Source organism: Pipistrellus hanaki, assembly GCF_964339955.1.
Source record: "Pipistrellus hanaki genome assembly, chromosome: 10".
Classification (NCBI taxonomy): Eukaryota; Metazoa; Chordata; class Mammalia; order Chiroptera; family Vespertilionidae; genus Pipistrellus; species Pipistrellus hanaki.
In genome coordinates this window covers 5,144,262-5,171,223 of record NC_140512.1, presented here as the reverse complement: position 1 = coordinate 5,171,223, position 26,962 = coordinate 5,144,262, and the positions used below count along the sequence as shown (strand labels likewise).

Sequence of the window (26,962 nt, the reverse complement as noted above, 5' to 3'; positions counted from 1 at the left end):
ACCTGCCCGTCAGCGTGGCCCTCCACCAGCCTTAACCGGAGCCTCCTCCCCACTTCCTCCTCAGATCCCTTCTTGCTGTTGCAAATCTCAATATTAACATGGCTTTGGAGTGTTACCCCCTCAAAGAAATGTTTGCCCTGAATTCAGATCCAAGTTCTAAGCAGAGTTATTAGGTTCTAATTGTGGGACTTCCTGGGGTACCTCTCTATAGCTGGTGGGGGACATGATTAAGAGATGGACTTGGATCTTTCTTTTTTTATATATAATATATACTTTATTGATTTTAGAGAGGAAGGGAGAGGAAGAGAGAGAGATAGAAACATCAATGATGAGAGAGAATCAATGATTGGCTGCCTCCTGCACACCCACGCTGGGGATCGAGCCCGTAACCCGGGCATGTACCTTTGGCTGGAATCGAACCTGGGACCCTTCAGTCCTCAGGCTGACGCTCTATCTACTGAGCCAAACCAGCTAGGGCTGGACTGGGATCTTTCTTACACCCCATAAGTCAAACTGGGTTGTAGTCGGACATAAGCCTGGTAGAGACGCACATAAAGTAAACATGGCCCTGCCTGAAAGCTTCGTTAAGCTCCCTGCAAAGCAGAAGCAAGAGGCCGTCTGGGCGGGAATCTGCGCACCCTGCTCCCGTGAGCCCCCTTGGCCCACACTTTCCCCAAGGAACCCTGCCGCCCACGTGGCACCTGCCCATGAGGGAGGCGAGTAGGTGTGTGTGTCCATGAGAGGTGAGAGAGTCTGCCCTCTTCCCTGCAGTGGACTGTGGGCAGACATCTGCAGGAAAGAAGTCCGAGTGCGGGTTCGGAGTAAGCTCGGAGCCCGGGCGGTATTTATAGCTTCCTCCTCGGTTCTGCAGGACGCGGGGACTGGGGTATGAATCAGATTCAGGTGGAGATGCCGCTGCACACCGCCCTGCCTCCCTTGTTTACCAGCCTGGGAATGTGGCCTGAAAATGCCACTCAACCTCATAGGCTTCCAAATATAGACCCTGTTTTGGCTGAAAACAGCAATTGGATTTTTGACTTATGGAGTAATGCATAGAGATTTTGTAGGGCAGTCAGGTAATTGAAAGGTTTGGAGAAAATCCACTCTAGGGAGCTAGAGCTCCCTCTGCTGGGCGCGGCGTAGTACTGCATAAAACCCTCCCGGCTGAGCTGGGCCCAGCTGGTCTCAGACTGGACCAACCTCAGTGTGAATGTGCGTTGCCTAAGGTTCCTGTAGTTAGATGAACAGATCTGGATTTGGGGGAGGGGAGTGGAGGGATGATAGAAAATTTATTGGTTTACAAAGCAGCCACCTTTATTGGTTTACAAAAGACTGTCTTGTGCCTTTAGAGAAAAAAAATAAGTGAATTACATTTCTTTTAAATTGCAGTTGTCAGGCCCTGGCCAGTTGGGCTCAGTCAGTAGAGTGTGGGCCTGCGGACTGAAGGGTCCTGAGTTTGATTCAGGCCAAGAGCATGTACCTCGGTTGCAGGCTCGATCCGTGGCCCTGGGCACAGCATGTGTGGGGGCTTACAGGCTAGCCACACTATTTAGCTGATATGGAACTGAGCTTTCCTATTTCTTTGCATGTAGAAAAAGTAGGGAAAAAAGTCTCTTACACACACATGGAATTCCCGAATGTTGGCTGGTTGAGATTGCAAACTCTAAAGGGCTAGCTATTCATTTTTATTTAATAACTAAAAGTGTGATTTTAAAGACGAGATAGAATCCAAAACTGGCAAACTATATGCAATATGGAACTTCCCTTTCGGTTCTTTCTTTTTCCTCTCCCCTCCCCCTCTTCAAGTCTGGTACTAAGTTGACCCCAAAATACTAATCAGTCAACTCTCCCCTTTGAATCCCAGGCAAAATACTGGAGCACGAACTCGCGCGAGATCGAAGGGACGGTGTATGACCGGAGCGGGAAGGCGGTGCACCGGCTCTTCGGGAAATGGCACGAGAGCATCTACTACGGCGGCCCGTCCTCCTCCACCTGCGTCTGGAGGGCCAGTCAGTGTCAGGGGCCGGGCCGGGGCTGTGGGGCGGGCGGGCGGGCGGCTGCCTCGGGTGTCAGCGGCCATGGAGTCTCCAGCTGCTTCTAACTGTGTCTGAGGTGTCAGTCCCTCTTTTCTTCTTTTTAAATATATTTTATTTATTTTTTTTACAGAGAGGAAGGGAGAGGGATAGAGAGTTAGAAGCATCAATGAGAGAGAAACATGGATCAGCTGCCTCCTGCACACTTCCTATTGGGGATGTGCCCGCAACCAAGGTACATGCCCTTGACCGGACTCGAACTTGGGATCCTTCAGTCCACAGGCTGATGCTCTATCCACTGAGCCAAACCGGTTAGGGCTGTCGATCCCTCCTTCCTTCGCCGGATCATGTCTCAGACTCATTCCCGTGCTCGTCAGCAGCGCCGCTGTCCGCGGGGAGGCCCTGGGTTCTTATCCCAGAACGAGGCCATAGCTAACGCGTGGCCACCGTCTCCCATCAGCACCAGCCGCTGCGCCTGTTCCCCGGGCACAGACGGGACATCAGTCGGGGACAAGAAGCCGCTCTTCAGCAGGACAAAGAGGAAAATGTACTGGGAAAGCGGGGTGACCTGGGGGTTCTACGAGAGTTAGGGATCCCCAGACCAATCCAGCACCACAGCCACTCGGCCACGCCTTGCCATCCCACAAGGATGCTGAGCCGGAAGCAGCTGTGGGAGGAGGACGGGGAAGCCAGACCCTCCTCACGGGCTCCCAGAGCTCAGACTTAGTTCATCTCCTAAGTGTGTTTCCCAGTCTTGGTCACGTTATAAACCCGTTGTGCTGAGAGACCACCATTAGGGATACTTTGGACCAATCAATACAAAACAAGAAAGCCATTCTAATGGTGGCTTAAAGCATTAGGCTGTGTGCCCATACTTAATAGTAAGTGAGGGGGGAGGGGGGGCGTGCCTGGGTTGCTGAGAGGGAGCACAGGTCGTTGAGGGCACCTTCTGTGACTCCCAGTATGACCATGATTGTCCCTCGTGGGTGTAAATGCATGTTATCCCCCCGGGGCAGCCCGCCGAGCAGGGAGACCGGAGGACAGGAGCATTCTCTCCGCCGTGCCTCCTTCCGCAGGAAGGGAGGGTTCCCAAGGGCCCCGGGAAATGCCCTTACATTTGTCAGCCTGAAGCGGGTCCAGACCCCCATCCCACAGCGATCCTGGGCAGCTGGGCGGGCAGAGCGAGTCAGATGGGTAGACGCATCCTCGAGGGAGTTCACAGGGCCGCCTGACCAGTGTGTGAGCATCTCCTATGGAGGCCGGAAGGGAGATGCTGTGGAAGAGGCACCAGGGCGGCGGCCACCCCTCCCACCACAGGGTAGTCGCAGTGGGAAGGGATTGGCGCCTGGGCCGCAGTCCTAGCTGCAGAGGCTCAGGGGCATGAGAGATCCTGCTAAGGAAGCATTGCTGGAGGGTCCCAGTGTGCACCCCGCGGAGCTCGGTCCCCGCTGGGAGGGAGGTGGAGCCCGGATGGAAGGGTGCGGTGCGAGCCGCTGCTCCTGGGGTCCCTGTTGTTCCCTGGCCTGGGGCCTCTGCCCCACCGCGGGCAGCCAGCCCCTCCCTCTCCACGGAAAACACTGCCTTCGCCCCGGGGGAGGGAGCCGGGATAGATTTGTGAAGGCACATTAGGAAGCTTTGGTAGGATTTTCAGGTTTAGGATACTCAGAGAATTAGACCTAGAATTTGACAGAAGGGACTTCTGAAACTTCAAAAATGGTCTGGGGGAAGAAAAAAAAAAAAAAGGCCTGAAGAAAGTTCCTGGGAAATATTTGCATTCGTCTGTGTGAGCAGCAAGAGCTCAGGCGTTGAGTGATCTTATTGGCCTGCGTTTGATTCACCCAATTTGTAAGTTTGGGTACTTTTAGCTTGATTTTTAGCTGGAATTCAAGCTAGGGCAATACATCTCGGTGAATCTGCTTGGACTGCTATAACAGCGTACACCACACTGGGTGGCTTAAACAACGGAGATGTATTTCCTCGTAGTTCTGGAGGCTGGGAAATCAAAGATCAAGGTGCTGGCACGTGTGGGTCCTGGTGAGGAGCCTCTTCCTGGCTCGCAGGCAGCCATGCGCTCAGGGCCCCGTCCTTCTGACCTCATTTCACCGTCATTCCTCCCTCAGAGGCCAGTCTCCGAACACAGCCACACGGAGGGAGGGCTTCATGTGAATTCTGGGAGGATACATGCAGGCTCTAACACTCTGCCTCTGGGCCCCAGATTCCTGTCCTTCTTACAGGCAAAATCTGCTTATTCCATCCCCGCAGCCGCCCAGATTTCAGCATCAACTTACCTCATGTCAGCATCACTTCTAACGTCCGAAGTCGTCATCTGAGTGTCAGTCAGGCCGTGGGTGAGGCTTGCTGTGTGATTCATCCCCTCCAGCTGTGAGCCCGGGGAACCAACATGTGCTTCCAAAATACAGCGATGGGATGGGCACGGGATCGGCATTCCGAAGGGAGACACGGAAGGGATGACAGGCCCCAAGCAAGCCTAAACTGGCAAGGAGAAAATGTCATTCGGCAGTAAGGGACCAGAATAACCCTCTGGGCCCCCGGCTCCGGGTGGTGGCCATGCTGGGCTGCAGCACAGGGCCCACCCTCCTCCGCCAGGTGGGGGCAGCCTCACCCCCGAGGCCTAGGCCGTCTGGGCCTGCCGTGGCAGCGGCAGCCTGGGGGCCTCTGAGTCACCCAGTCACTCGCCCCTTAGCTCCTGTGCAGCTGGAGCACTCTGTGGTCCCAGCCTGTGAAATGCCAGTAACCCATAGCTTTCTTCCTTCTTTCCCATCATCCCCTTAGTCCCAGCGGCTGTGTTTCTGCCAGCATAATCCTCTATTCCTGGCTTCTGCTGAGATGGTTTTACATTAAACTTTAATGATTAAAGAATGTGAGAAGCAGGGCAGGTATGGGAGAAAGAATAACGTTTATTGGTCACTTGCTAGGAGTTCAGCACCATCTTAGGGAGGACACATATTAATAGTTTTAGGAGAAGTTGGCATCTTTCAAAAGGAAAATGGATTCTCTAGCCCGGCTGGGGCAGCTCTGTTGGTTGAGTGTCGTCCTGTGCACTGAAGGGTTGCCGGTTTGATTCCCCATCGGGCCACATACCTGGGTTGCAGGTTCGATTCCCAGTCAGGGCACCTACAGAAGGCAACTAATTGGTGTTTGTCCCTCACCTCTCTCCCTCTCCCTCCCCCCCTCCCTCTCTCTCTCTCTCTCCCCCCTTGAGTGGGCATTTTAAAGAACACACCTGGATTATAGAGTGGCAGTCTTGTTTGTCAGGAAAAATTGACGGAGAGCTTTTTTTTACAGGTAGTTTATTTTAGTAAATGAACAATTTTTATAGCTTAAGGGGTCCTCAAACTTTTTAAAGTGGGGGCCAGATCACGGTTCCTCAGAGAGCTGGAGGGCCGGACTATATGAACTACTAATTCCTACTGTAACACCTCGGCTGCGCTCACTGCCCAAAAAACCTGGCGGGCAGGATCAGACTCCTCTGCGGGCCGCATGTGGCCCGCGGGCCGTAGTTTGAAGACCCCTGGAAACTGTCTAGAAACTTCACGGTGTTTTATAAATTTGCTGTGCGACCATAGAGAGGAGGCCTTACCCTTGTGAGTAGGAGAAAACTTGGAGAGAAGAAAACGTACAGGGCAGCATTTAGCCTCTGCTGGTTAACCAGGATATCTTAATAGAAATAAAAGAGTTCAGAGCTGAGAGAAATTTCATCTGGTCTGAGATGAAAACGGTGAAGGAATTAAAAAGTAACATCAGCTGAAAACCGGTTTGGCTCAGTGGATAGAGCGTTGGCCTGCAGACTGAAGGGTCCCAGGTTCTATTCCGGTCAAGGGCCTGTACCTTGGTTGCGGGCACATTCCCAGTAGGGGGTGTGCAAGAGGCAGCTGGTTGATGTTTCTAACTCTCTATTCCTCTCTGTAAAAAAATCAATAAAATCGCTGAAACCGGTTTGGCTCAGTGGTAGAGCGTCGGTCTGCGGACTGAAAGGTCCCGGGTTTGATTCCTGTCAAGGGCATGTACCTTGGTTGTGGGCACATCCCCAGTAGGGGGTGTGCAAGAGGCAGCTGGTCGATGTTTCTCTCTCGTCGACGTTTCTAGCTCTCTATCTCTCTCCCTTCCTCTGTAAAAAATCAATAAAATATAGATATTTTTTAAAAGTAACATCAATGAAATGAATAAGTAAATGAAATGAAATGAAATGCAAGTTAGGGATGAATGATCTCTTTTTCTTGTAGATCCCATGCCCAAAGGCTACGAGCAGTATTATGGCTTCACACAGTTTGCGCTGGAATTAAATGAAATTGATTCATCCTTGAAGACTTTATTACCACCCACTGACACTCGATTTAGGCCGGACCAAAGGTAAGGATTTGTTTTTTCCAATCTTTGTCTCCAGAGATGGAAAAGGTTTTCTAAAGACTGTTATTAGCATCTCCCCGGGCACAGAGGGCCTGAGAGAGAGGATGTCGTCAGGAATACGGGCCAGGGGGAAGCAGCCGCGAGGCAGGAACGGAGCCCGCTTAGCGCTGTGTGGGCGTGGCTTCCAGTCCTCAGGAGAGCCCGTTTCTATTGAAGTATCAAACAGTGTTCGTTCTTAAGAGTTTCACTGCACTCAATAAAAATAAAACTTACCGTGTACTGAAAGAATAAAAAGCACCTCCTCGCCCACCCCTAGAATTTGAATTGTTTCGATGCATTGAGAGCCAGCGTTTGATTCTTTGTTTGCTGCTAACAAGCTGTGGGCATATAAGCCTTTTAATCTTTCTCAGCCTCAGATTCCTACTTTATAAAATGGAAAGAATTATCTCCCCTCCAAGGCCTTTCTAATTAAGATCCAAAATTCAGAAGAAGAAGAAGAAAAAAGGGTAAAAATTTAACTTTATTAAAAAAAAAAAAAAAAAAAAAAAAAAAGGAAAGAAATTCAACAACACCTTTCATGACAAAGTAAATAAAGTACATACTCAGAGTGAACAGATAAATGACAAACTGAGGAATCTGCACTTGCAGCTCATTTCATGAACTGGTTCTAGAAACCAAGATCAACTCATTTAAAAAAAGGACATGAGAACATGAACAGGTCACAAAGCGAGAAATGCAGATGTCCCTCAAACATGGGAGATGCTCCGGCTCACACACAGATGGAATCTTAGAGCCCCATGGACGTCCCGTTTCCTAGCCCGTCGACAGCAAAGACTCACAGTGCGGTGTGCGCTGAGGCTGCGGGGCAGAGGCACACCCGTGGCATTGCTGGTGGTGATGTGGGTTGTATGATCCCCATGAAGGGCAGTTGGTTATATGTATATTACAAACTCACCCTTTAACCCAGCAATCTCACTTCTGGAAATTTCTCCTTTCATGTACACTTACCCATGCACAAAATGACAGATAGACATGGTCATTCATTGCAGCATTAATGATAAATTACATTTAAAAATTGGAAGCATCCCCAGTGTCTGTCAGCAGGAAATTATTTAAATAAATTCCGGTATGTCCACACAATTGAATATAACGCAACTATATAAAAAATGAAAGATGTCTGTGTGCAACCAAGGAAGATCTCCAAGACATACAGGGTGGAGAAAAAGTAGTTTATAGTTATTCATATAGAAAATAATAAAATAATTAATAAAAATACAATAATGAATTCTGTTTCAGTACTCATAACTGTAAAGCTACTTTCTCCCCACCCCATATTGTTAAGTAAAGGTAAAACAAGCCCTGGCTGGTTTTGTTCAGTGGTTAGAGGTCGGCCTGTGGACCCAAGGGTTGAGGGTTCCATTCCAGGTCAAGGGCGTCTACCTCGTTTGCAGACTCAACCCCTGGCCCAGGTTGGTGCATACAAGAGGCAGCCAATCAGTGTGTCTCTCTTACATCAATGTTTCATGCTCTCCTCTCCTCTTCCTCCTTCCCATCCACTCTTTCTTAAAAAAAAAAAAAAAAAAAAAAAAATCAACGAAAAAAATAGCCTCTGGTGAGAATTTTTAAAAAGGTAAAACAAAAGAAGCCACGGCATAGACAGTATTGTAGCATGCTGCCATTTATATCTTCAGAAGGTGTAGACTCTCTAGGAGAACGCACTAGGAACTAACAGCCCTGGGTTACCTGCGCAGTGGCGTGGGGCGGGCAGGAAACAGGTGACAGGAATTAGAGACGAGGATGAATGGGAGACTTGACTCCGAATCACTTTGCACAGACATGATTGTTGAACATGTACGTATGTATATGTCGCCAGTCTAAAGCCACAGTCTTGTTTGAGGGGCTGGGGAAGGGCCTGTGCAGAGGAGAGCGTTTGGGTCATCCAGCGTGGACACCTGCCATGGCAGCAGTGGCGTGGCTCCGTTTCCGCGGCCTTCAGTCCCTTCTCCCCCTCCACGCTCAGGTTCCTGGAGGAAGGGAACGTGGAGGAGGCCGAGGCGCAGAAGCAGCGGATCGAGCAGCTGCAGCGGGACCGGCGGCGGGTGCTGGAGGAGAACGGCGTGGAGCACCAGCCGCGGTTCTTCCGGTGAGCGCCGGGCCCGGGCGGGGGGCTGGGAGGTGCTGGCGGCACCGGACGCTTCTGGTGTGGAGAGAGTGAACAGGGTGTCTCCTCCCCAATAAGAGGTCCCTGATGTGCTTCCAGCTTCAGAGGGTGACACCTCCCCTCTGCGAGGGCCTGACCTTCTGTGACGCTGGGCGCTGGCTGTCCCAACCTCCTCCTCCCCAGCGTCCTGTCTTCTTGCCGCCTCTGCTGTGTCTCAGGGTGTCCAGCCCAGTGGGTTTGCAAGGAAGCGCTCAGGGAGTGCTGGTGGGGGAAGCAACGAGACCGCCCTCACCTGGTCCCTGAGGCCGGCCAGCTTGTTAAGTCCGTGTCCGAGCATGGTCCCCCACCGGGGTGTGTGTTACACAGCGAGAGATCATATATATTTTATTGATTTTTTTACAGAGAGGAGGAGAGAGGGATAGAGAGTTAGAAACATCGATGAGAGAGAATCATCGATCAGCTGCCTCCTGCACACCTCCTACTGGGGATGTGCCCGCAACCAAGGTACATGCCCTTGACCGGAATCGAACCTGGGACCTTTCAGTCCGCAGGCCGACGCTCTATCCACTGGGCCAAACTGGTTTCGGCTACTCCATTTGTTTTTCATGTTAATTTCCCGCTTGATCTGAGCCCCCTGGTGACTCAGTTGTATGCAGTCATGCGCCAGGCGGTGGCCATCTTCTCCCAGAGGCACCGTATTGGACAGCCTCTGTGTCTGAGAACAAGGTCAGACACCAGAGGAAGGTTCCGGGTGTGCAGGCTCCTCACAGGAAACCTGTATGCATGTGAGGGTGGGATGGGGGAGGGCGGGGAGGACGGGACTGTCCAGAGCCTCCAGACCTCCTTGCCTCCCACAGGAAATCCGCGGACGACTCCTGGGTGAGCAACGGCACCTACCTGGAGCTGCGGAAGGACCTCGGCTTCTCGCAGCTGGACCACCCCGTCCTGTGGTGAGGGGCGAGAAGCCCTCTGCGTTCCCGGCCTCCCCGAGCCACGATCCTATGTCTGCGTTCTTACAAAGCCCTCCCCAACGATCACTGTGCTTAATGTAGCGTTGTAAGGATTCAAGTATATATTTTCTTCAGTTAGGGTTCTTTACAATTTCCGATGTTATCATGATTGTTTATACGAATGTAGAACACCTCGATATTGCTTTTATATATATATATATAAAGTATTTAATAAAAATGGAAGATTGAATGCTAATGCGTGGGTTGCAAACAAAGCTTTAACACTAATCTCCCAAAGGTTAGGAAGTTTCAGACTAAATGGATGCCTTATAAAATGAACGTCGGAGAGAAAACAGTCCGTGTCTCCCAGGTGCATTACAAAAGGAGAAGAATGCCCAGGGTTGCTCTCCCAGGCGGACACCACCCCAGTTCAGTTTGGCGGCTCAGTCTCTCTGCCTCGGACCGCTCCCGGCTGCTCACACAGAGGCCGGAGACCTGCACCGGCATGGTGGTGGCTGAGAGGGCAGCGGCGTGGGGACACCTGTTTTTATAGAAGATGCACGTGGCGCCTTCTGGAAGAGGGAGCCTCTGAGCCATCCCTCCATGGCCTCCCGTGCAGACTGGACCGTCACTCAGAGGAACTACTCTTAAGCCGAGCAATCCCCAGGAGTTAAACGTCAGGATGAAATCCCGGAGAGCAGAGGCAGGAGGAGCTTTCTCCTCCTGGACAGCCAAGTCCTTGACAAGTGCAGACACTGGTTCCTGCTCCCAGCACCCGGCCTCCGGCCTCGGCCCCCCACCCCACCCGCCCCGTGTGACCTCATCGCCGCCGAGTGTGGGGTGTCCCGTTCAGTGTAAAACCTCCAGCTCCTTCCCCACCGCAGTGCGACTTTGTCGCTAATAGCTGATTGTCTTCAGACACTGTCTTAGCATTTTCTACCTCTTAACAAGCACCGTATTTTAGCTCTTGTGTAAGAAGTCGGACCGTCTGCCTTAGAGACACACGTAGCAGACTGATGCTCTTCCCGGTGTTGTGCCTGGCGCAGCCCCCGATGTGGTACCCGCCCACACTCCCCACGTCCGCCCCCCTTTGGGAGTTCCTCAGCGACCTGGATACCGCGGATCATAGCTGCCGAAGGGGGCACTTGGTCTTTGTAAATGTGTCCTTTCCGATGACAAGACTAGAATTTGTGCGGTTAGTTCCATTGTGTCACCAAAGCTGTTCCCACTTGGGCCCAGATTACATGAAGACCAAAGCCTAATTTCTAAGCCTTTTGTTCTAATGTTCATAACAATTCTGTGGAGTATGAAATAAAACGATGCGGTACAAAAGGTTTCTCCCGAAAACGTTTTTTTTAGATATTTCCATAATAGCTTCGAGCGTGTAGGATGTTATGAATAAGAGTAGAATAAATGGCAGGAACAGGAACGCGTGGATTTCCGGTGTCGCACCGAGTGAGTAAGCCGTTGTTGGACTGTGTTACGTCTTCTAAGTGGAGAGGCATCTGCGAGTGACGAGCATTTTAAAAACAATAAACGACCCATCGAATACCGCGCCCACCCACCCATCCATGTCATCCACATGTCAGCGGAGTGCAGCTCAGTGGCAGGCCCACTGTGCGTGTGCACTTTGTTCTTGTCTTTCCCAGCGTGGAGCCACACTCCTCCGGCGGAAGGCGGGGGCTGGGGTCCCCAGTCCTCGGGGGGACAGATCAGCTGTCACGGTGCGAAGGTAGATGCGGGCTTGCAGTCACGTGGACTCTGACAGTGGCCTGTCCCAGAAGCTACTCAGAAAAGGGGAAAACAGAGCCTGCGCCTGAAGAGATGTGGCGTGTTGCAGTGTTTGGACATTCTTCGTCTGGAGGCTGTTATTGTAACCGATGGGATGCTTGATTTTGCAATCACAAGGCTACATAGACTAAATATGACCCTGGTAGTCATCTTACTGGAGATGGGGAGGGAGAGGGATTACAATGTGATGCAGAACTGGGTGCAGATTTCCAAATCTCGCCCGTACTGGCATCGCTCGGGGGCTTTCCGGAGTGTGAACAGCGTGGGGCCGCCTCCTGACGTCATCATCTTAGATCTGCCTGGAGGGGGAAATGGCCTCTTTTTAGTCCCTGTTCTCAAAAGCGCTTTCCCATCTGATTTGTAGTTCTGTGGCATTTTATGTTTTTAAGATGGAGAAATCAGAAACATGGTGTTGTGTGGGAAGAACTGAGGAAAACATCGAGTTTTCCGGACTCTGAATCTCCTGGTGAAATACTGCCAAACCCTGCCCCGTGTGACACCCTTGCTGTGGCTTGCGTTTTTTGTTTTTTAATATATTTTATTTTTTTACAGAGAGGAAGAGAGAGGGATAGTTAGAAACATCAATCAGCTGCCTCCTGCACACCCCCTACTGGGGATGTGCCCGCAACCAAGGTACATGCCCTTGACCGGAATCGAACCTGGAACCTTTGAGCCAAACTGGTTTCAGCTGGCTTGCGTTTTATTCCTGGCTTTTTCATCCCAAGTTTACAAAGAATCACACAGATATTCTTGGAAATGGGACTGTGCAGCCCACCACACTGCCCTGCACTGTCCTGTGGCCTCCATTCACCCCGCTCCCCCGCTCCCCCCCACCCCCCCAAGCTGCAGGAGATCCATCCAGACCCACTGGGAAGGAGCCCACAGGCCCCAGGTGGCCAGGCAGCCCATCATAGGTCAGTATTTCTCCTTCCAGGAGCCAGGCTGGGCCTGGCACTGATTGAACAGGTCACTGGAGGACAGCAGGCCAGCCATCAGTCCCAGAATGCCCTCTTGTGGGACTCCCTGGGAGAGAAAAATATACAAAGCAGTTTTTTAAAAACATTTTCTTCATTTAGGCTGCTCCTTTTCTTAGATCCTGCTTCTAATTGCTTCCCGTGAGTCATCTGCTTGGGCTCTGAGCGCTGTCCTCCAGCTGTATTTCCCAGGTTTATAAGGAGTGGTCTTGTCCTCCTATCACCAGCGGCCACCGTGGAAGGGCACTGGTCAGCGACGTGCTCACGTAGCTGTCACCTTGCTGTAGGTCCGACGTATGTTCTATGAATTGCACAGATGTTCTTGGATATCTGTGCAATTCATGTGTCTTCCGGCTGTCGCAGAACCTCCTCAGACCTTTGTCAGGCAGGAGCAGTAAGCAGTGGTCCTCGTGATCTTAGGGGTAATGGTCCCAGTATATTGGCATAACTTATGTGAATGTCCTTCATTTTGATATGAACATCTGCATACATCTGTTTTTACTACCAGATGATCGCTGTGCTGGTGCGCTCAGTTTTCCTCCGTGTTGTGTTCACGTTACTCCGGGCTAGTCTTTGTCATTTGCATTGAAAACATGTGTCACGCGTGTCTGGAAAGAGTGACAGTCTGCAATGCAGTCCGCCTCCGGAGACTGTGGCCGGAGGGAACGCCGTGAACAGGAGCTGCTCACTGATGGTGTTCCAGGTGATTCGTGATCCGCCTGTGGCCCTCCGAGGAGTCTATTTTTGTAATGGATGTTTGTAAACCTTCCATGGAACCATTTATAAAATGATGCTGTGTTTAAATCCCACCCCTCGAATCCTTCCAGACTGACCTCCCCCCAACACGCGGACTCCCTGGTCCCCCCCTTCCCGCGGCCAGCTGGCTGGAGAAACCCGTGGGAGAGACCGCCTCGACTTCGTTTTCCCCAGGCTGGTGTGCACAGGGCTGCCGGAGGGGCGGGCAGGGCTCCAGGCTGGTGTGCACAGGGCTGCTGGAGGGGGTGGGCAGGGCTCCAGGCTGGTGTGCACGGGGCTGCCGGAACCGGGCGGGCAGGGCTCCAGGCTCGGCTCTTGTGAAAGCAGCACACCAGGTTCCTGCAGGGCGGGGGCTGGAAACATGGACGTCCTGGGGGTACAGACACCTGAAAACTTCTGGTCCCTGCGGTGCGTGCTTCTTTTTCCGCGTCCCGCACGGAAAGGGAGAGGACAGGTCCTGAGTGGAGGAGCTGGGGATTAAGAAATAAAAGTAAGAAAGAGACCAAGAGGCAGAAATAGATCCAAGAGCTGGGTGCCCGGTGGAGGCTGTCACTCTGAAGGAGGGACAGTCAACACCCACCACAGACCACACAGCACGTTATGGATTTCCAGAGGGGGTTTAAGGTCCAAGGAGTTTTGGGTGTGCCCAGGTCCTATTCATTCCCTCCTTCCTGGGATTTAGCATCAAGGTCCTATTCGTTTCTTATTCCAAGCACATGGATAAAGATAAAAAATCCATAAGGGTGGCAGTCTCTGACATTTTGGGAGGCTGTTTCTGAGGGACGGCCATGCCAGTCCCTCGGGCTCAGCTGACATTAATTTAAAGGCCATCCATGTGCATTCCCAAGGGACCCTCTACATGTCCCAGCAGGTCCAAGGTGCACTGCACATGGGGGTCCCCGCCCCTAGCACTGGGAGCCTGAGGCAGCTGGAGCCCAGGCAGCCCCCAAGGAGCCCCTTCCCTTCGCCCCGGGGTGTTATGGGAATGGCATTCTGTTCTGTCTGCCCTGACATGAAAAAGGAAAACGCTGACTCCTCATGCCAATGTAATGGCCCTTCCAATGGCTGAGTCACCCCTCCCCTGCCTGAGCTTGTCTCTTGCAATGCCAGGAGCACAGGCGTCACGTCACTCAAGTGCCGTTGAATCCAGGGATCCGGTTGTGGTGGTAACACAGCCCTCAGGAGAGCGGTCACACACACACAGCCCATCTCCGCATCCCTAAAGCTCCTAGGAGGCAGCCAAAGGCCATTCATGAAATTGGATTGGCTTAAAAGAAAAGGGGGAAAAACACAAGCTATCAAAGAAATGTTGAGGACAATTAGTGAATTTGCATATAAACATGATGGAATTATTGCTAATTTTCACACACTGTGATATTGCCTGTTGATCGGAATTAAATCTGCCACCAAAGGAGGCCCATTTCCCAGCATTATTCAAAACAATGTGTTATGAACATTAACGGAAACCTTAAAAGGCAACCTCAGCCTGTGTTAACATGTTGGCCACCTTAGGACTAGGAATTAAAGTATCGTAAGGTGTCACTTGAGGAGGCAATAAGTTTGGAGGTACAAGTTCCAGACCATCAGTCATACGATGAAATACCAGCGTTCACATAGTTGATGTCCTTCAGTGACCAGCAAATCAGGACAACACAGTGCTTGTGGACACAGCTAAGGTGCCTTATTGTTGACGTATAGGCGGGGGTCCCTGCAGGAGGTCCCCACACCTGGGGAGTTCAGGAGACTTACCTGAAGGGACCACCAGCTGGCCCAGAGGGGCAGATCTAAGGCGCATGAGCATCAGCTGGAGGTGATTGCCGCCCAGCAGTGCCTGGGGCTCCGAGGAGGGGAGGGCCCAGGACACGTGACCTCTGGTGAGCGTCTGGGCCTGAGTCAGTAAGAACTACCCCAAGTTCGGCTCCTCGGCCTCATTCTCCCTGGTGCCCGAACCCACGTGAGTCCAGAGGTCCCCTGCCTTCCTCCAGTCCTCGGTGCTCAGACCTCAGACGGGGAGGGCCCTGGAAAAGAGCACTGGGACCTGTACTCACTGGATTCCTTCCTGTCTGCGCGTTCGGAGACGTTTCAGTAAGTAAATGGGCCTAAGAGGCTTTTTTATTTAGGTTTGTTGTGTTTTGAGTTCTTTGGAAAGGATAAAATTTGTGAAGTTATTTTTACTTCCAGTTATCTTACCAAGGGTGAATTACGAGGAACTGCTTTCAAAAAGTTCTCTGGTGCTCCATGTGGGGCTTGTAACATTTTTAATGAACCAAGGGAGCCTCTCTTCTTTATTAAAAGCCGCAAGTTAAACAGACAGGAGACTAGGAAAGATGTGTCAGCTTCCTGTTTGGCTAGAAGCCTGGGGTAGCGCGCACTCCTAGATACACGCAGCTCACCTGGGTGTTCAGCTCACACAGCCCCACGAAGCCTGTTGACCGGCATGTTCTCACTGCTGAGCTGGGACACCCTCTTCTAATTTCATGTCTTTTCTAGAACTTAAAAAATGACCTGTTGGCAGCAATTGTGCAGGGGTTTTTTTTGGTTTTGTTTTTTAATAAAATCTTGTATTTGCCATTGCACTCTCTTTGAGATGTAGAGACAAGGACTTTGTCGCCTCCCTCCCCTGTTACACCTCATGAGTACTTTAAAAGGGGCTTCAAGCCCTGACCGGTTTGGCTCAGTGGATAGAGCGGTGGCCTGCCGACGGAAGGGTCCCGGGTTCGACCCCAGTCAAGAGCACTTTCCCCTGCCAATGGGAGCTCTTTGGCTGTATGGCAGACTTACACTGCACGCTGAGAAAACACCGTCAGCCCTGAGTCACTGTGTTTTTGTGGAATCAAAGGTATTCAGGAGTGAGCAGTTGCTGCAGGGCTGTGGTATGGTCCTTTGCCTGCACACATTCATCCACCAACAGTGTAGCAAGTACAGGAATGAGTGAGAAACTGCCAAGGTTCTGTTCTCCTGGAGCTTAGCGCCTCGTGGGGCAGGGAGTCGGGGGCACCGACAGTGGATTCAGATACAAGTCGGGTGGAGGTGCTGTGGAGATAAATGCTCAAGACTAGAGGACGCTGTTCTCTGGTCTGTGAGTGGCAAGGGAGGGCTTCGCCATCTAAGACTTGAAGGGACTTGAAGAAAACAAGAAGGAAGAGCGGGAAGGACAAACCAGCCTGCAGCTAGGGTGCGTCTGGTGAGCGTAGGAGGGCACGTGGGTGCGGCCTCGTGACCAGGAGTGAATCCAAATTCGTCAGGAGGGGGCCTGGGGCCAGAGGGTTTGGTTTTTACTCTGAGTGCGATTAGGTAAATAGGAGGATTGGAGTGGAGGAATGGCAGGGCTCGCTTTATGGTTTAAAGGGCCATCTGGCTGCCTGGTGCCCACTGGGGGGGCAGGGGGAGGGTAGGCTGCAGAGAAACCCTCCGGTGTCTCCCTCCTCCCTCCATCTCCTCGGTCACGGGGCAGAGTCCTGCTCAGCCTGCCTGTGGATGCCCTTCCTCAGCCCCACAGCCCCTCACCGGTTCTTGCCCAGCTGCCTGGAGCCCTGTCTGCGGTCCTAACTCCTTCCCGTCCATTCTCTAAGCTCGGCAGAGCGATGTTTCCAAGCCCTGGCCATGTCTTTAATCCCCTTAGAATCCCCCTCAGCTCCAGACGTCTCAGCCTGGGGCTCACGGACCACCGCGGTCCAAGCCCAGCCTGTGCAGTCGGAGGCTTGGATTGTCTCATTCCCCAGCTCCGAGTTGGATTAACCCCCACGGGTGCTGTGGGGATCACTGGCCGCTGCCATGTGCCGGGCTCCCACGCTGTGCCAATCACTAGTCCAAGGCCCCTCTTCCCCAGGAGGGCATTGGGCCAGAGGCTCAGTCACAGTCTCCTACCTGATCAGCCGCGATCAGACGCTCTGAGCTTTGCCAAAACCGGTGTGGCTCAGTGGACAGAGCATTGGCCTGTGGACTAAAAGATCCCCGGTTCAGCCGGGACCGGTTTAGCTCAATGGATAGAGCGTCGGCTTGGGGACTGAAGGGACCCGGGTTCGATTCCGGTCAAGGGCATGTACCTTGGTTGCGGGCATATCCCCAGTAGGGGGTGTGCAAGAGGCAACTGATCGATGACTCTCTCATCGATGTTTCTAGCTCTCTATCTCTCTCTCTTCCTCTCTGTACAAAATCAATAAAATATATTTAAAAAAAGAAAAAAAAAAAAAAAAAAAGATCCCGGGTTCAATTCCGGTCAAGGCCATGTACCTTGGTTGCGGGCACATTCCCAGTGCGGGGTCGTGCTGGAGGTGGCTGGTCAATGTTTCTAACTCTATCCCTCTCTTTTTGTCTCTGTAAAAAATCTATAAAATATATTAAAACAAACAAACAAAAAACGCTCTGAGCTTTTAGCCAGCAGCTCTCAGAAGGTAGTCTGGGCATTCCTGGGTCCCTCCACAGCCACGGAAGGGTAGGTCTAAACTATTCCCATAACAATATTAGGACACTATTTGCCCTTTTTGTTGGTTTCACAAGTGTACAGAGCGTTTCCCAGGAGCTGCATGACACGTGAGAGAGGGCAGGTTAATGCGGAAGTGGGGTGAGAATCCAGACATCTTCTTTTAATCCAGACTTGAATGTCCTTTGCAAAATCATAAAGCCAACTATGCTTCCCTCTAACTTTTTTGTTTTGGAGACCATAGTTATGTTTTATTTAACTATATTTCTATGTCAACATATAATGAGTTTGCTATCAATATTTTAAATGCAGTCATCTTTTACAATTTCTCAGTTTGACTATTTCTAATACAGTGAATATCTACAGATATAACTTACATAAAATAAAATTCTCTGGGGTTGTCTATAATTTTTATGATAGTACAAGGAGCAAGGGAGAACGTGATTAAGGTTTTGGAGCCTTCTGGTAAACCCCGTTGGCCGGAGTCAGTTGCCCATAGCGGACAGAGGGCGTTATCCCAGCTCGGAAGGAGAGTGTTAGATCTGAGGGAGCATTTCTTCCAGGGCACGCTTGCATCTCTGTGTATGTAAGCACCTGGCTCTGCAAAACCCAAGGGCTGAGCCATCAATATTCCGGAAGACACAGAAAGGGGGGCCAGAGAGGGAGCCATCTGGACAAATCACAACATGACTGTGACCGATAATTAGTCTCAGAGAGTCCTTAAATGTGCCCAATGTATCCGAAGCCAAGAGTCTCCATAAAACATGGAAATAAGAGCGGATTACAAGTCAGTAAATGGAAGAACAACATGAAATGCCATCTAATATGGACACAATTAAAATGAATTAGTCATAAACCCTATTAAAAGGAAGGCCACGGATATGTGGATTTATGATTTGCACTAAAATGTGAAACAGTAATCATAGCACTTTATCTTAAGCTATCCCTTTCTTTTTTTTTTTTTTTATCAATCTTTATTGTTCATATTATTACAAAGGTTCCTCATTTCTTCCCCCCTCCACCAGGTTCCCACCCCACCCTCTGCCCCCTCCCCATTCCCCATTGTCCTCATCCATAGGTGCACAGTTTATGTTCAGTCTCTTCCTCCCTCCCTTTCCCCGATAGTAAATCCCTTTTCAGATAGTAAATCTGTTACTTAGCATTTTCTCATATCAATAATACCTCCACATGCCCAATGATACACTTCACACAAAAGACATTTTCAAATAGGTCAACCAGCCTCATCCAGGCCCCACCCAAGGCACTCACAGATCAACACCCCAGCGCTATACTAACTCAACACATCCAGATCTAAGCCTTCATCACTTGATTCAGCAGACCCTCAAGTTCCCGCAAAAGTTTCCAGCCATGTCTGAGAGGCAGTCGTGGGCAGGTACAGGCGAGGAGCGAGCTGTTTCGGGCCTGGTTGCTCCGGGCCTGGCCTCTGTTGCTCTGGTTCGTTCCACAACCAGCTGCTCCGGGTCTGGTCACTGCCGCTCCCGACCTAGTTGCTCTGGACTTGGCTGTTGCTGCTACAGGCCTGGCCGCACCCGACCCGGCTGCTCTGGGACCGGTTGCTCCGGTCCCGGACGCTCCGGGCCTGGCCGCTCCCAGCCTGTCAGCCGCTGCTCCGGGCCTGGCTGCTCCCAGCCTGGCAGCCACTGCTCCTGGCCTGGCCGCACCAGACCCGGCTGCTCCGGGCCTGGCCGCTCCCAGCCTGGCAGCTGCTGCTCCGGGCCTGGCCGCTCCCAGCCTGGCAGCCGCTGCTCCTGGCCTGGCCGCACCAGACCCGGCTGCTCCGGGCCTGGCCGCTCCGGGCCTGGCAGTCGCTGCTCCGGGCCTGGCCGCACCAGACCCGGCTGCTCCGGGCCTGGCCGCTCCCAGCCTGGCAGCTGCTGCTCCGGGCCTGGCCGCACCAGACCCGGCTGCTCCGGGCCTGGCCGCTCCCAGCCTGGCAGCTGTTGCTCTGGGCCTGGCCGCTCCCAGCCTGGCAGCCGCTGCTCCGGGCCTGGCCGCACCAGACCCGGATGCTCCGGGCCTGGCCGCTCCCAGCCTGGTAGCTGCTGCTCCAGGCCTGGCCGCACCAGACCCGGCTGCTCCGGGCCTGGCCGCTCCCAGCCTGGCAGCTGCTGCTCCGGGCCTGGCCGCTCCCAGCCTGGCAGCCGCTGCTCCTGGCCTGGCCGCACCAGACCCGGCTGCTCCGGGCCTGGCCGCTCCCAGCCTGGCAGCTGTTGCTCTGGGCCTGGCCGCTCCCAGCCTGGCAGCCGCTGCTCCGGGCCTGGCCGCACCAGACCCGGATGCTCCGGGCCTGGCCGCTCCCAGCCTGGTAGCTGCTGCTCCGGGCCTGGCCGCTCCCAGCCTGGCAGCTGTTGCTCTGGGCCTGGCCGCTCCCAGCCTGGCAGCCGCTGCTCCGGGCCTGGCCGCACCAGACCCGGATGCTCCGGGCCTGGCCGCTCCCAGCCTGGTAGCTGCTGCTCCAGGCCTGGCCGCACCAGACCCGGCTGCTCCGGGCCTGGCCGCTCCCAGCCTGGCAGCTGCTGCTCCGGGCCTGGCCGCTCCCAGCCTGGCAGCCGCTGCTCCTGGCCTGGCCGCACCAGACCCGGCTGCTCCGGGCCTGGCCGCTCCCAGCCTGGCAGCTGTTGCTCTGGGCCTGGCCGCTCCCAGCCTGGCAGCCGCTGCTCCGGGCCTGGCCGCACCAGACCCGGATGCTCCGGGCCTGGCCGCTCCCAGCCTGGTAGCTGCTGCTCCAGGCCTGGCCGCACCAGACCCGGCTGCTCCGGGCCTGGCCGCTCCCAGCCTGGCAGCCGCTGCTCCGGGCCTGGCCGCACCAGACCCGGCTGCTCCGGACCTGGCTGCTCCCAGCCTGGCAGCTGCTGCTCCGGGCCTGGCCGCTCCTAGCCTGGCAGCCGCTGCTCCATGCCTGGCCACACCAGACCCGGCTGCTCCGGGCCTGGCCGCTCCCAGCCTGGCAGCTGCTGCTCCGGGCCTGGCCGCTCCCAGCCTGGCAGCTGTTGCTCTGGGCCTGGCCGCTCCCAGCCTGGCAGCCGCTGCTCCGGGCCTGGCCGCACCAGACCCGGCTGCTCCGGACCTGGCTGCTCCCAGCCTGGCAGCTGCTGCTCCGGGCCTGGCCGCTCCTAGCCTGGCAGCCGCTGCTCCATGCCTGGCCACACCAGACCCGGCTGCTCCGGGCCTGGCCGCTCCCAGCCTGGCAGCTGCTGCTCCGGGCCTGGCCGCTCCCAGCCTGGCAGCTGTTGCTCTGGGCCTGGCCGCTCCCAGCCTGGCAGCCGCTGCTCCGGGCCTGGCCGCACCAGACCCGGATGCTCCGGGCCTGGCCGCTCCCAGCCTGGTAGCTGCTGCTCCAGGCCTGGCCGCACCAGACCCGGCTGCTCCGGGCCTGGCCGCTCCCAGCCTGGCAGCCGCTGCTCCGGGCCTGGCCGCACCAGACCCGGCTGCTCCGGACCTGGCTGCTCCCAGCCTGGCAGCTGCTGCTCCGGGCCTGGCCGCTCCTAGCCTGGCAGCCGCTGCTCCATGCCTGGCCACACCAGACCCAGCTGCTCTGGGCCTGGCCGCTCCCAGCCTGGCCGCCGCTGCTCCGGGCCTGGCCGCACCCGACCCAGCTGCTCCGAGCCTGGCCGCTCCCAGCCTGGATGCTTCGTGCTTGGCTACTGCTGTTCTGGGCCTGGCTGCTCCCAACCCGGCTGCTCTGGACCGGGCTTCTCCGGGCCCAGCCACTCCGTGTCTGGGTGTTCCTGGACTGGCCACCCTGGGCTTGGCCGCCTCTGCCTCAGGCCTGGCTGCCACTGCCCCAGGTCTGGCTGCTCCAGTGCTGGCCGTTGATGCTCTTGTTCTGGCTGCTGCTGCTCTGGGGCCTGGCCACTGCTGCTCCGGGCCCAGCTGCCACTGCCTTGTGCCTGGCCACTCTAGGCCTGGTCGCCGCTATTCCAACATTCTGTCCCTTTATTCTCTCTCTTTTTTTTCTTTTTAAAAAACAAAACAAAATGCATTTATGTTGCAATGTTCGCTGGTGCGTTGAGTTCTGACTTAGTCTTTGATTTTTCAAGATCTTCTTTGTATTCTTTCTTAAGTAATTTTACTATCATTTGCTCTCACTTGATTTCTTCACATTGAGAACTTCTTTGGTTTCTTCCTCCTTGTCCTGGGAGCTCAGCAGGTTGGCCTGTGGCACCCCTTTGTTCTCCACGGGCTCCCACGCTGCTCCAGCCTGTTGCCGGGGTCGGCGCCGCCCAGGAAGCAGCCCCCGTCCTTGGCTCCGTTGCCAGCGCTCAGCAGTCGAAGGCTCAGGGGCACCCCCCCCCCCCCCCCACTGGGGGCCCCGTCGCCCGGCTCCTTGCTGGCGCCCGGCTGGCCGGTGTCCGGCAGGGGCTCCTGCTTCTCGTGGCGTTCCTCCAGTCTGGAGCTTTCTTTCTCCCTCCCACTAGGGGAGTCCAGGATCAGAGTCAACAGACTGTCCTCTGCGCACAGTGTGCGCGACTCCGGGGGCTCGGCCTTTCGCCGCGCTCCCAGGACTCCACCTCACAGCTCCGTCTCCCCCTGCCCGAGCCTGGGTCCCCAGGGACTGGCCCAGACCTGGAGTTCTGGGCGGTCTGGACTGAGGCTCAGAACTGCCGCTGGAGGCTTTGTTTCTTCCTGCTAGGGTAATCCAGCATCAGAGTCAACATTCAGTCCTCTGCGCGCCATGTGCGCGCGACTCCGGGGGCCCCGCATTTCGCCGTCCCCCGGGATTGTCTCCCCCTGCCGGAGCCTGGGTCCCCAGGGTCTGGCACATAACTTGGGGCTCAGCGCTGCCGGTTCGGGGGTTCAGCCCAGGCTGGGGGTTCTATTTCCTTCCTGCTAGGGAACGCCAGGCAGCACCCAGCCCTCTCCTCCTCTCCGGCTGCGACCTCTCCGCGCGCGCGTGCGTGCGAGCGCGCACCATGTCTCCGTACCTTAGGCTTTTTTTCAGCTCCTCTGATTTTCCTTCTGGTTTTCTCCCTCCTTCCTATTGTAGAGTTTTCAGTCAGTCGACTACCTGTAGCTCTGGGCAATGTCCACTCTACATTTTAGTTGTATTCCCTTGAAATTGTTGTGAGCTGCTGCGGCTAGGTGTATACCCGAGCAGCCATCTTGGATCCTCCTAAGCTATCCCTTTCATTTTTTCCCAGTGCATTACAGGTACTGGCTATGTAACTTGAGATGTCTAAATCATAAAACAGAATTATAGCCTTGGTGATTTAAACAGTGACGTAAAACTAAACACGGAGTGTGTTTACACACGAGTTTATAAGTGCCAGAACAGAACTGTGGGCATGAAGAAAATAAGATGAAATAACCTTTTTATTGACATTGATGAGTTTCCGGGAGATTATGGACACTCTTCAGGGATGGAGGTGGTAAAGGGAGGCCGGGCTGGTGCTGAGCGCTGGCTTGGTATCACCTGTGCCTGCTGCCTGCCACCCCGGGAAGGCAGCCCAGGGCTCACGAGCATAGAGTCCCGCGACAGTGCCATCCCGCCACTTACCCAGTACCCACTACCCACGCCATCCCTGCAGGTCCTTGAATGTTACTGGATGTTTCCTTGCTTGAAGTAACCCAAGTCCCATTAAAAAAATTAAAATTAATTTGAAAAAGAGAGAAATAACCCAAGTGCCTGGCAATGAGGTGCAGTGGGTGCTTCTCCCTTTCCCGCATACCGCACGGAAAGGGAGGAGGACAGGTTCCTGAGTGGAGGAGCGGGGGATTAAGAAATTAAAGAAAGAGACCAAGTGGCAGAAATAGATTCATCAAGCTGGGTGCCTGGTGGATGCTGTCACTCTGATGGAGGGACAGTCAACACCCACCACAGACCACACAGCACGTTATTGATTTCCAGAGGGGGGTTTAAGGTCAAATGTTCATTCCCTCATTCCTGGGATTTAGCTTATGAAGACCTGGGCAAGTCAAGGTCCTATTCGTTCCTCATTCGAATCACATGGATAAAGATCTCTGACATTTTGGGAGGCTGTTTCCTCAGACTCAGCTGGCATAAATTTAAGGGTCATCCATGTGCCTTCCCAAGGGGCCCTCTACAGGTCCTGCCACAGGACCCCTCTCCAGTGCTCCTAGGTTTGGGGTCCACAGCCCTGCATTTGAGCTCCTGGCCCAGAATCAAAGTGTGAAGTGACCTGAGAGATTGAGTTTTGGAATTAAGGAATGTCCAAACCTGTAGAGAATTTTTATGAGTATTTGAGCCAAACTAATGATTGCCTGGAAGCCATATCTCAGTAGACTGAGAAAATGCTCCAGAGAATGGCCGCTTTTCAGCTTGCTTTATACATCAGAATCAGAGGAGGCACGTCAGGAGGGTTTCCTAACCTCCACTGGTGGTAGATTCAGAGGGTGGAGGAAGCAAAGCGAGAATCTCTGGGATTGGATAAAAAGTAGAGACACATATTTCTCTTACATCGGTGGGTACAGGACAGTTCATAATAAATATTTACAGCACATAGAGATGGTATTGGGAACAAATACCAATGAGGTGTTCTGTGGCCTTTTTACTTTTTTAAATTTTATTTATTTGCTGATTTGAGAGAGATTTGTTGTTCTACTTGTTTATGAATTCATTGGTTGGTTCCTGTGTGTGCCCTTACCGGAAACTGAACCTGCAACCCTGACGTATCTGGACGACACTAACCCGGTGGTCGGCAAACTGTGGCTCTTTAGTCCCTTGAGTGTGGCTCTTCCAGAAAATACAATGGCCTGGGCGAGTCTATTTTGAAGAAGTGGCCTTAGAAGAAGTTTAAGTTTAAAAAATTTGGCTCTCAAAAGAAATGTTAATTGTTGTACTGTTGATATTTGGCTCTGGTGACTAATAAGTTTGCCGACCACTGCACTAACCAATTGAGCTACTTGGCCAGGACAGGTGTCCTGTGGCCTTGTGCCAGGTCAGCAGTTGTGGCCTGAGGGACTAAAAAGATTATTCTGACAGGTGTGTTGTCTTAGATGCAAAAAGACAATAGGCTCACTTATAGTAAAAATTGAGCTTTCACCGAAACCAGTTTGGCTCAGTGGATAGAAACCAGTTTGGCTCAGTGGATAGAGCATCAACCTGTGGATTGAAAGGTCCCGGTTCGATTCCGGTCAAGGGCACTTACCTTGGTTTTGAGCACAGCCCCGGTGGGGGGTGTACAGGAGGCAGCTGATCGATGTTTCTCTCTCATCAATATTTCTGACTCTATCTCTTTCCCATCCTCTCTGTAAAAAAATCAATAAGATATATTTTTTTAAAAATCGAGCTTTGTCAAGGAAGCTACAGGTACAGGCCTAGGATGGGCCACCCACCACGACCTGCTTTTCTTTGGTTACTTTCCATCTCTGAGTCTGTAAGACCTGCCACGGGCACCTCCCCTGCGCTTGTCAGGTTTAGTCTGCAGCCCCTTTTCCATCCACAGAGTTCAACGCTCGGTCTTCAAAAAAAGCACACATGGGACCGGGGAGGTGGCGGGACCGTGCTGGCCACGAGGCCAGCTGGGGGAAGCCTCGGACCGCGGCTGGCCTGCTCTCCTGCTCCCTCCACTTTCATCTCTTCTGCTCCTGGTGACACTTGATCATGTATTGATGGGTGAGAACCGGCATGGGAGAGTCTATAGGATCTGTGGCAACACCAGATGGTCCTGAATGAAACATTAATAAAGCACACGCAGATGGAGTTACTAAAACCTCATACACACAGGCGGAGGGCCAGCGCAGCGCTTGTTTCCGGACCTGCTAATAACGGAGACTTTCTCAGACAGGACGTAAAAGGGGAAATCAGCCTCTAAATTGTGAGCTGAGAAATGTTTTGGTTCCTGGGATAATGTTTTGGGATAAAGGAGGATTTTAAATGTAATTTGATTCCAATGACAAAGCCTTAGCAGAAACAGGAGGGAGGTCGACTACTTGCTGTTTTCTGTTCGGAGGAGACCGCACCGTCTGGGGGTTTAGAGGCTCAGATGGGTGTCACATGATCTGTGTCTAATCTTGGCTTTGCCTCTGAGTCCCGGCTGGGTGGGCTTCCCAGCTCGTTCCTCAGTTTACTTGTTTGCAACTTAGCACCTGGCTGCTGTGAGGACTAAATGAGGCAGGCAACGTCCTCAGAGCTGTGCCTGGCAGCAGTGAGCTATAGAGATCAGCTGCTTCCTCAGACTTCGCATTGAGAGGCAATGGGAGGGACAAAAGGAGTGAAGGAATGTGAAGCTCCTGAGTAACCGTTAGGCCAAAAAGCTCATGCACCCTCAGTTATAAGCCATCACCCACTCCGATAGAGAACGGGCTTGTGGGGCGGGGACCTCATAAACATTCCGTTCTTAAGACTCATGGCCCGGGTCAGGAGGCAATGACCTCTGATAACAAGCCAGAGCCATCACTGTATGGCTTTATGGAGGTAGAGAACCAATAGCCGGGATGACATGTCTCCAGACAGGGCCAGGAGAGTGCTCGTCCCTCCCCTGTACCCGGCCCCTCTGGCCAGGCAGGGCCCTCAGAGGACCGCCAGGCTCACCCCTGGCTGTTCCCTCATTCACCAGCAGGCGTTCATGGGCACCTACCCTGCGCCAGGCACTGCAAAGACGAGGGAGACCCTACGATCTGGTTGGAGAAACAAAGCAGAAGGATGCTTTAATGAACTTCTCCTTCATCTACTGACCACCAGGCATCTGGTACTGTTAGGTGCTAGGTATTGTGAACAGAACAGACAAAAGGCCAAAACCGGTTTGGCTCAGTGGATAGAGCCTGTGAACTGAGGGGTCCCAGGTTCGATTCTGGTCAAGGGCATGTGGCTTGGTTGCAGGCACATCCCCAATGGGGAGTGTGCAGGAGGCAACTGATTGATGTTTCTAGCTCTCTAGCTCTCTCCCTTCCTCTCTGTAAAAAAACACACACAAAACAAAACACAATAAAGTATATATAAAAAAAACACACACAACAGACAAAAGACCCTGCCCTCATGGAGCTGGCATTCTAGGGAAGGAAAAGATAGAACAGGCTATGAACAGAGTATGACGTGCCTGGAGCCGTGCAGTAAAGCCGGAGAGCACTAGGAGCGATCCTGCGGGGTGGTGGACTGTCCGTACCTTTCACTGGAGTACAAATGGTCTCCGGCTCACCATGGTTGGACTTAGCATTTTCCACTCCGCGATGGTGTGAAAGCAGCATGCAGCCAGCGGATGGATACATATCCAGGAACATGCTAGGATTCTTCCTCTGCACCAGCCTGAACACTCAGCGCTACGCAGTTTTAGAATCTAATACATTAGATGATAATTAGATGACTTTGCCCACCCGCAGGCCAATGGAGGCGATCTGAGCGTGTTTAAGCGGGGCGAGGCCAAGCTGTGATGTCTGGTAGTTTGGGTGTATTAAATGCATTTTCCCCTTCCGACGGTTTATCTAGCAAGCTGTCACCCCATCTTAAGCTGAGGAGTCAGGGAGGGCTTTGCTGAGATGGATGCCGGGAGGTGGGGTAATTGGGGTAACTGGAATCCGGATCCAGA

The 26,962-nt window shown here is 53.3% G+C and overlaps 1 protein-coding gene across 3 annotated transcripts in view; it reads left to right on the top strand.

Annotated features, from left to right (window-relative positions):
- The window catches only part of OSBPL3 (oxysterol binding protein like 3), a 131,655-nt gene extending 120,228 nt beyond the window's left edge, over nt 1-11,427 (top strand). For all 3 annotated transcript variants that reach the window (XM_084896331.1, XM_084896330.1, XM_084896332.1), the window contains 4 exons: nt 1,865-2,009; nt 6,278-6,404; nt 8,422-8,544; nt 9,420-11,427. In XM_084896331.1, the coding sequence (XP_084752457.1) occupies nt 1,865-2,009; nt 6,278-6,404; nt 8,422-8,544; nt 9,420-9,516 (492 nt within the window). In that variant the 3' untranslated portion in view covers nt 9,517-11,427. The remainder of the gene's footprint in view (nt 1-1,864; nt 2,010-6,277; nt 6,405-8,421; nt 8,545-9,419) is intronic.
- The last annotated feature ends 15,535 nt before the right edge of the window (nt 11,428-26,962 follow it).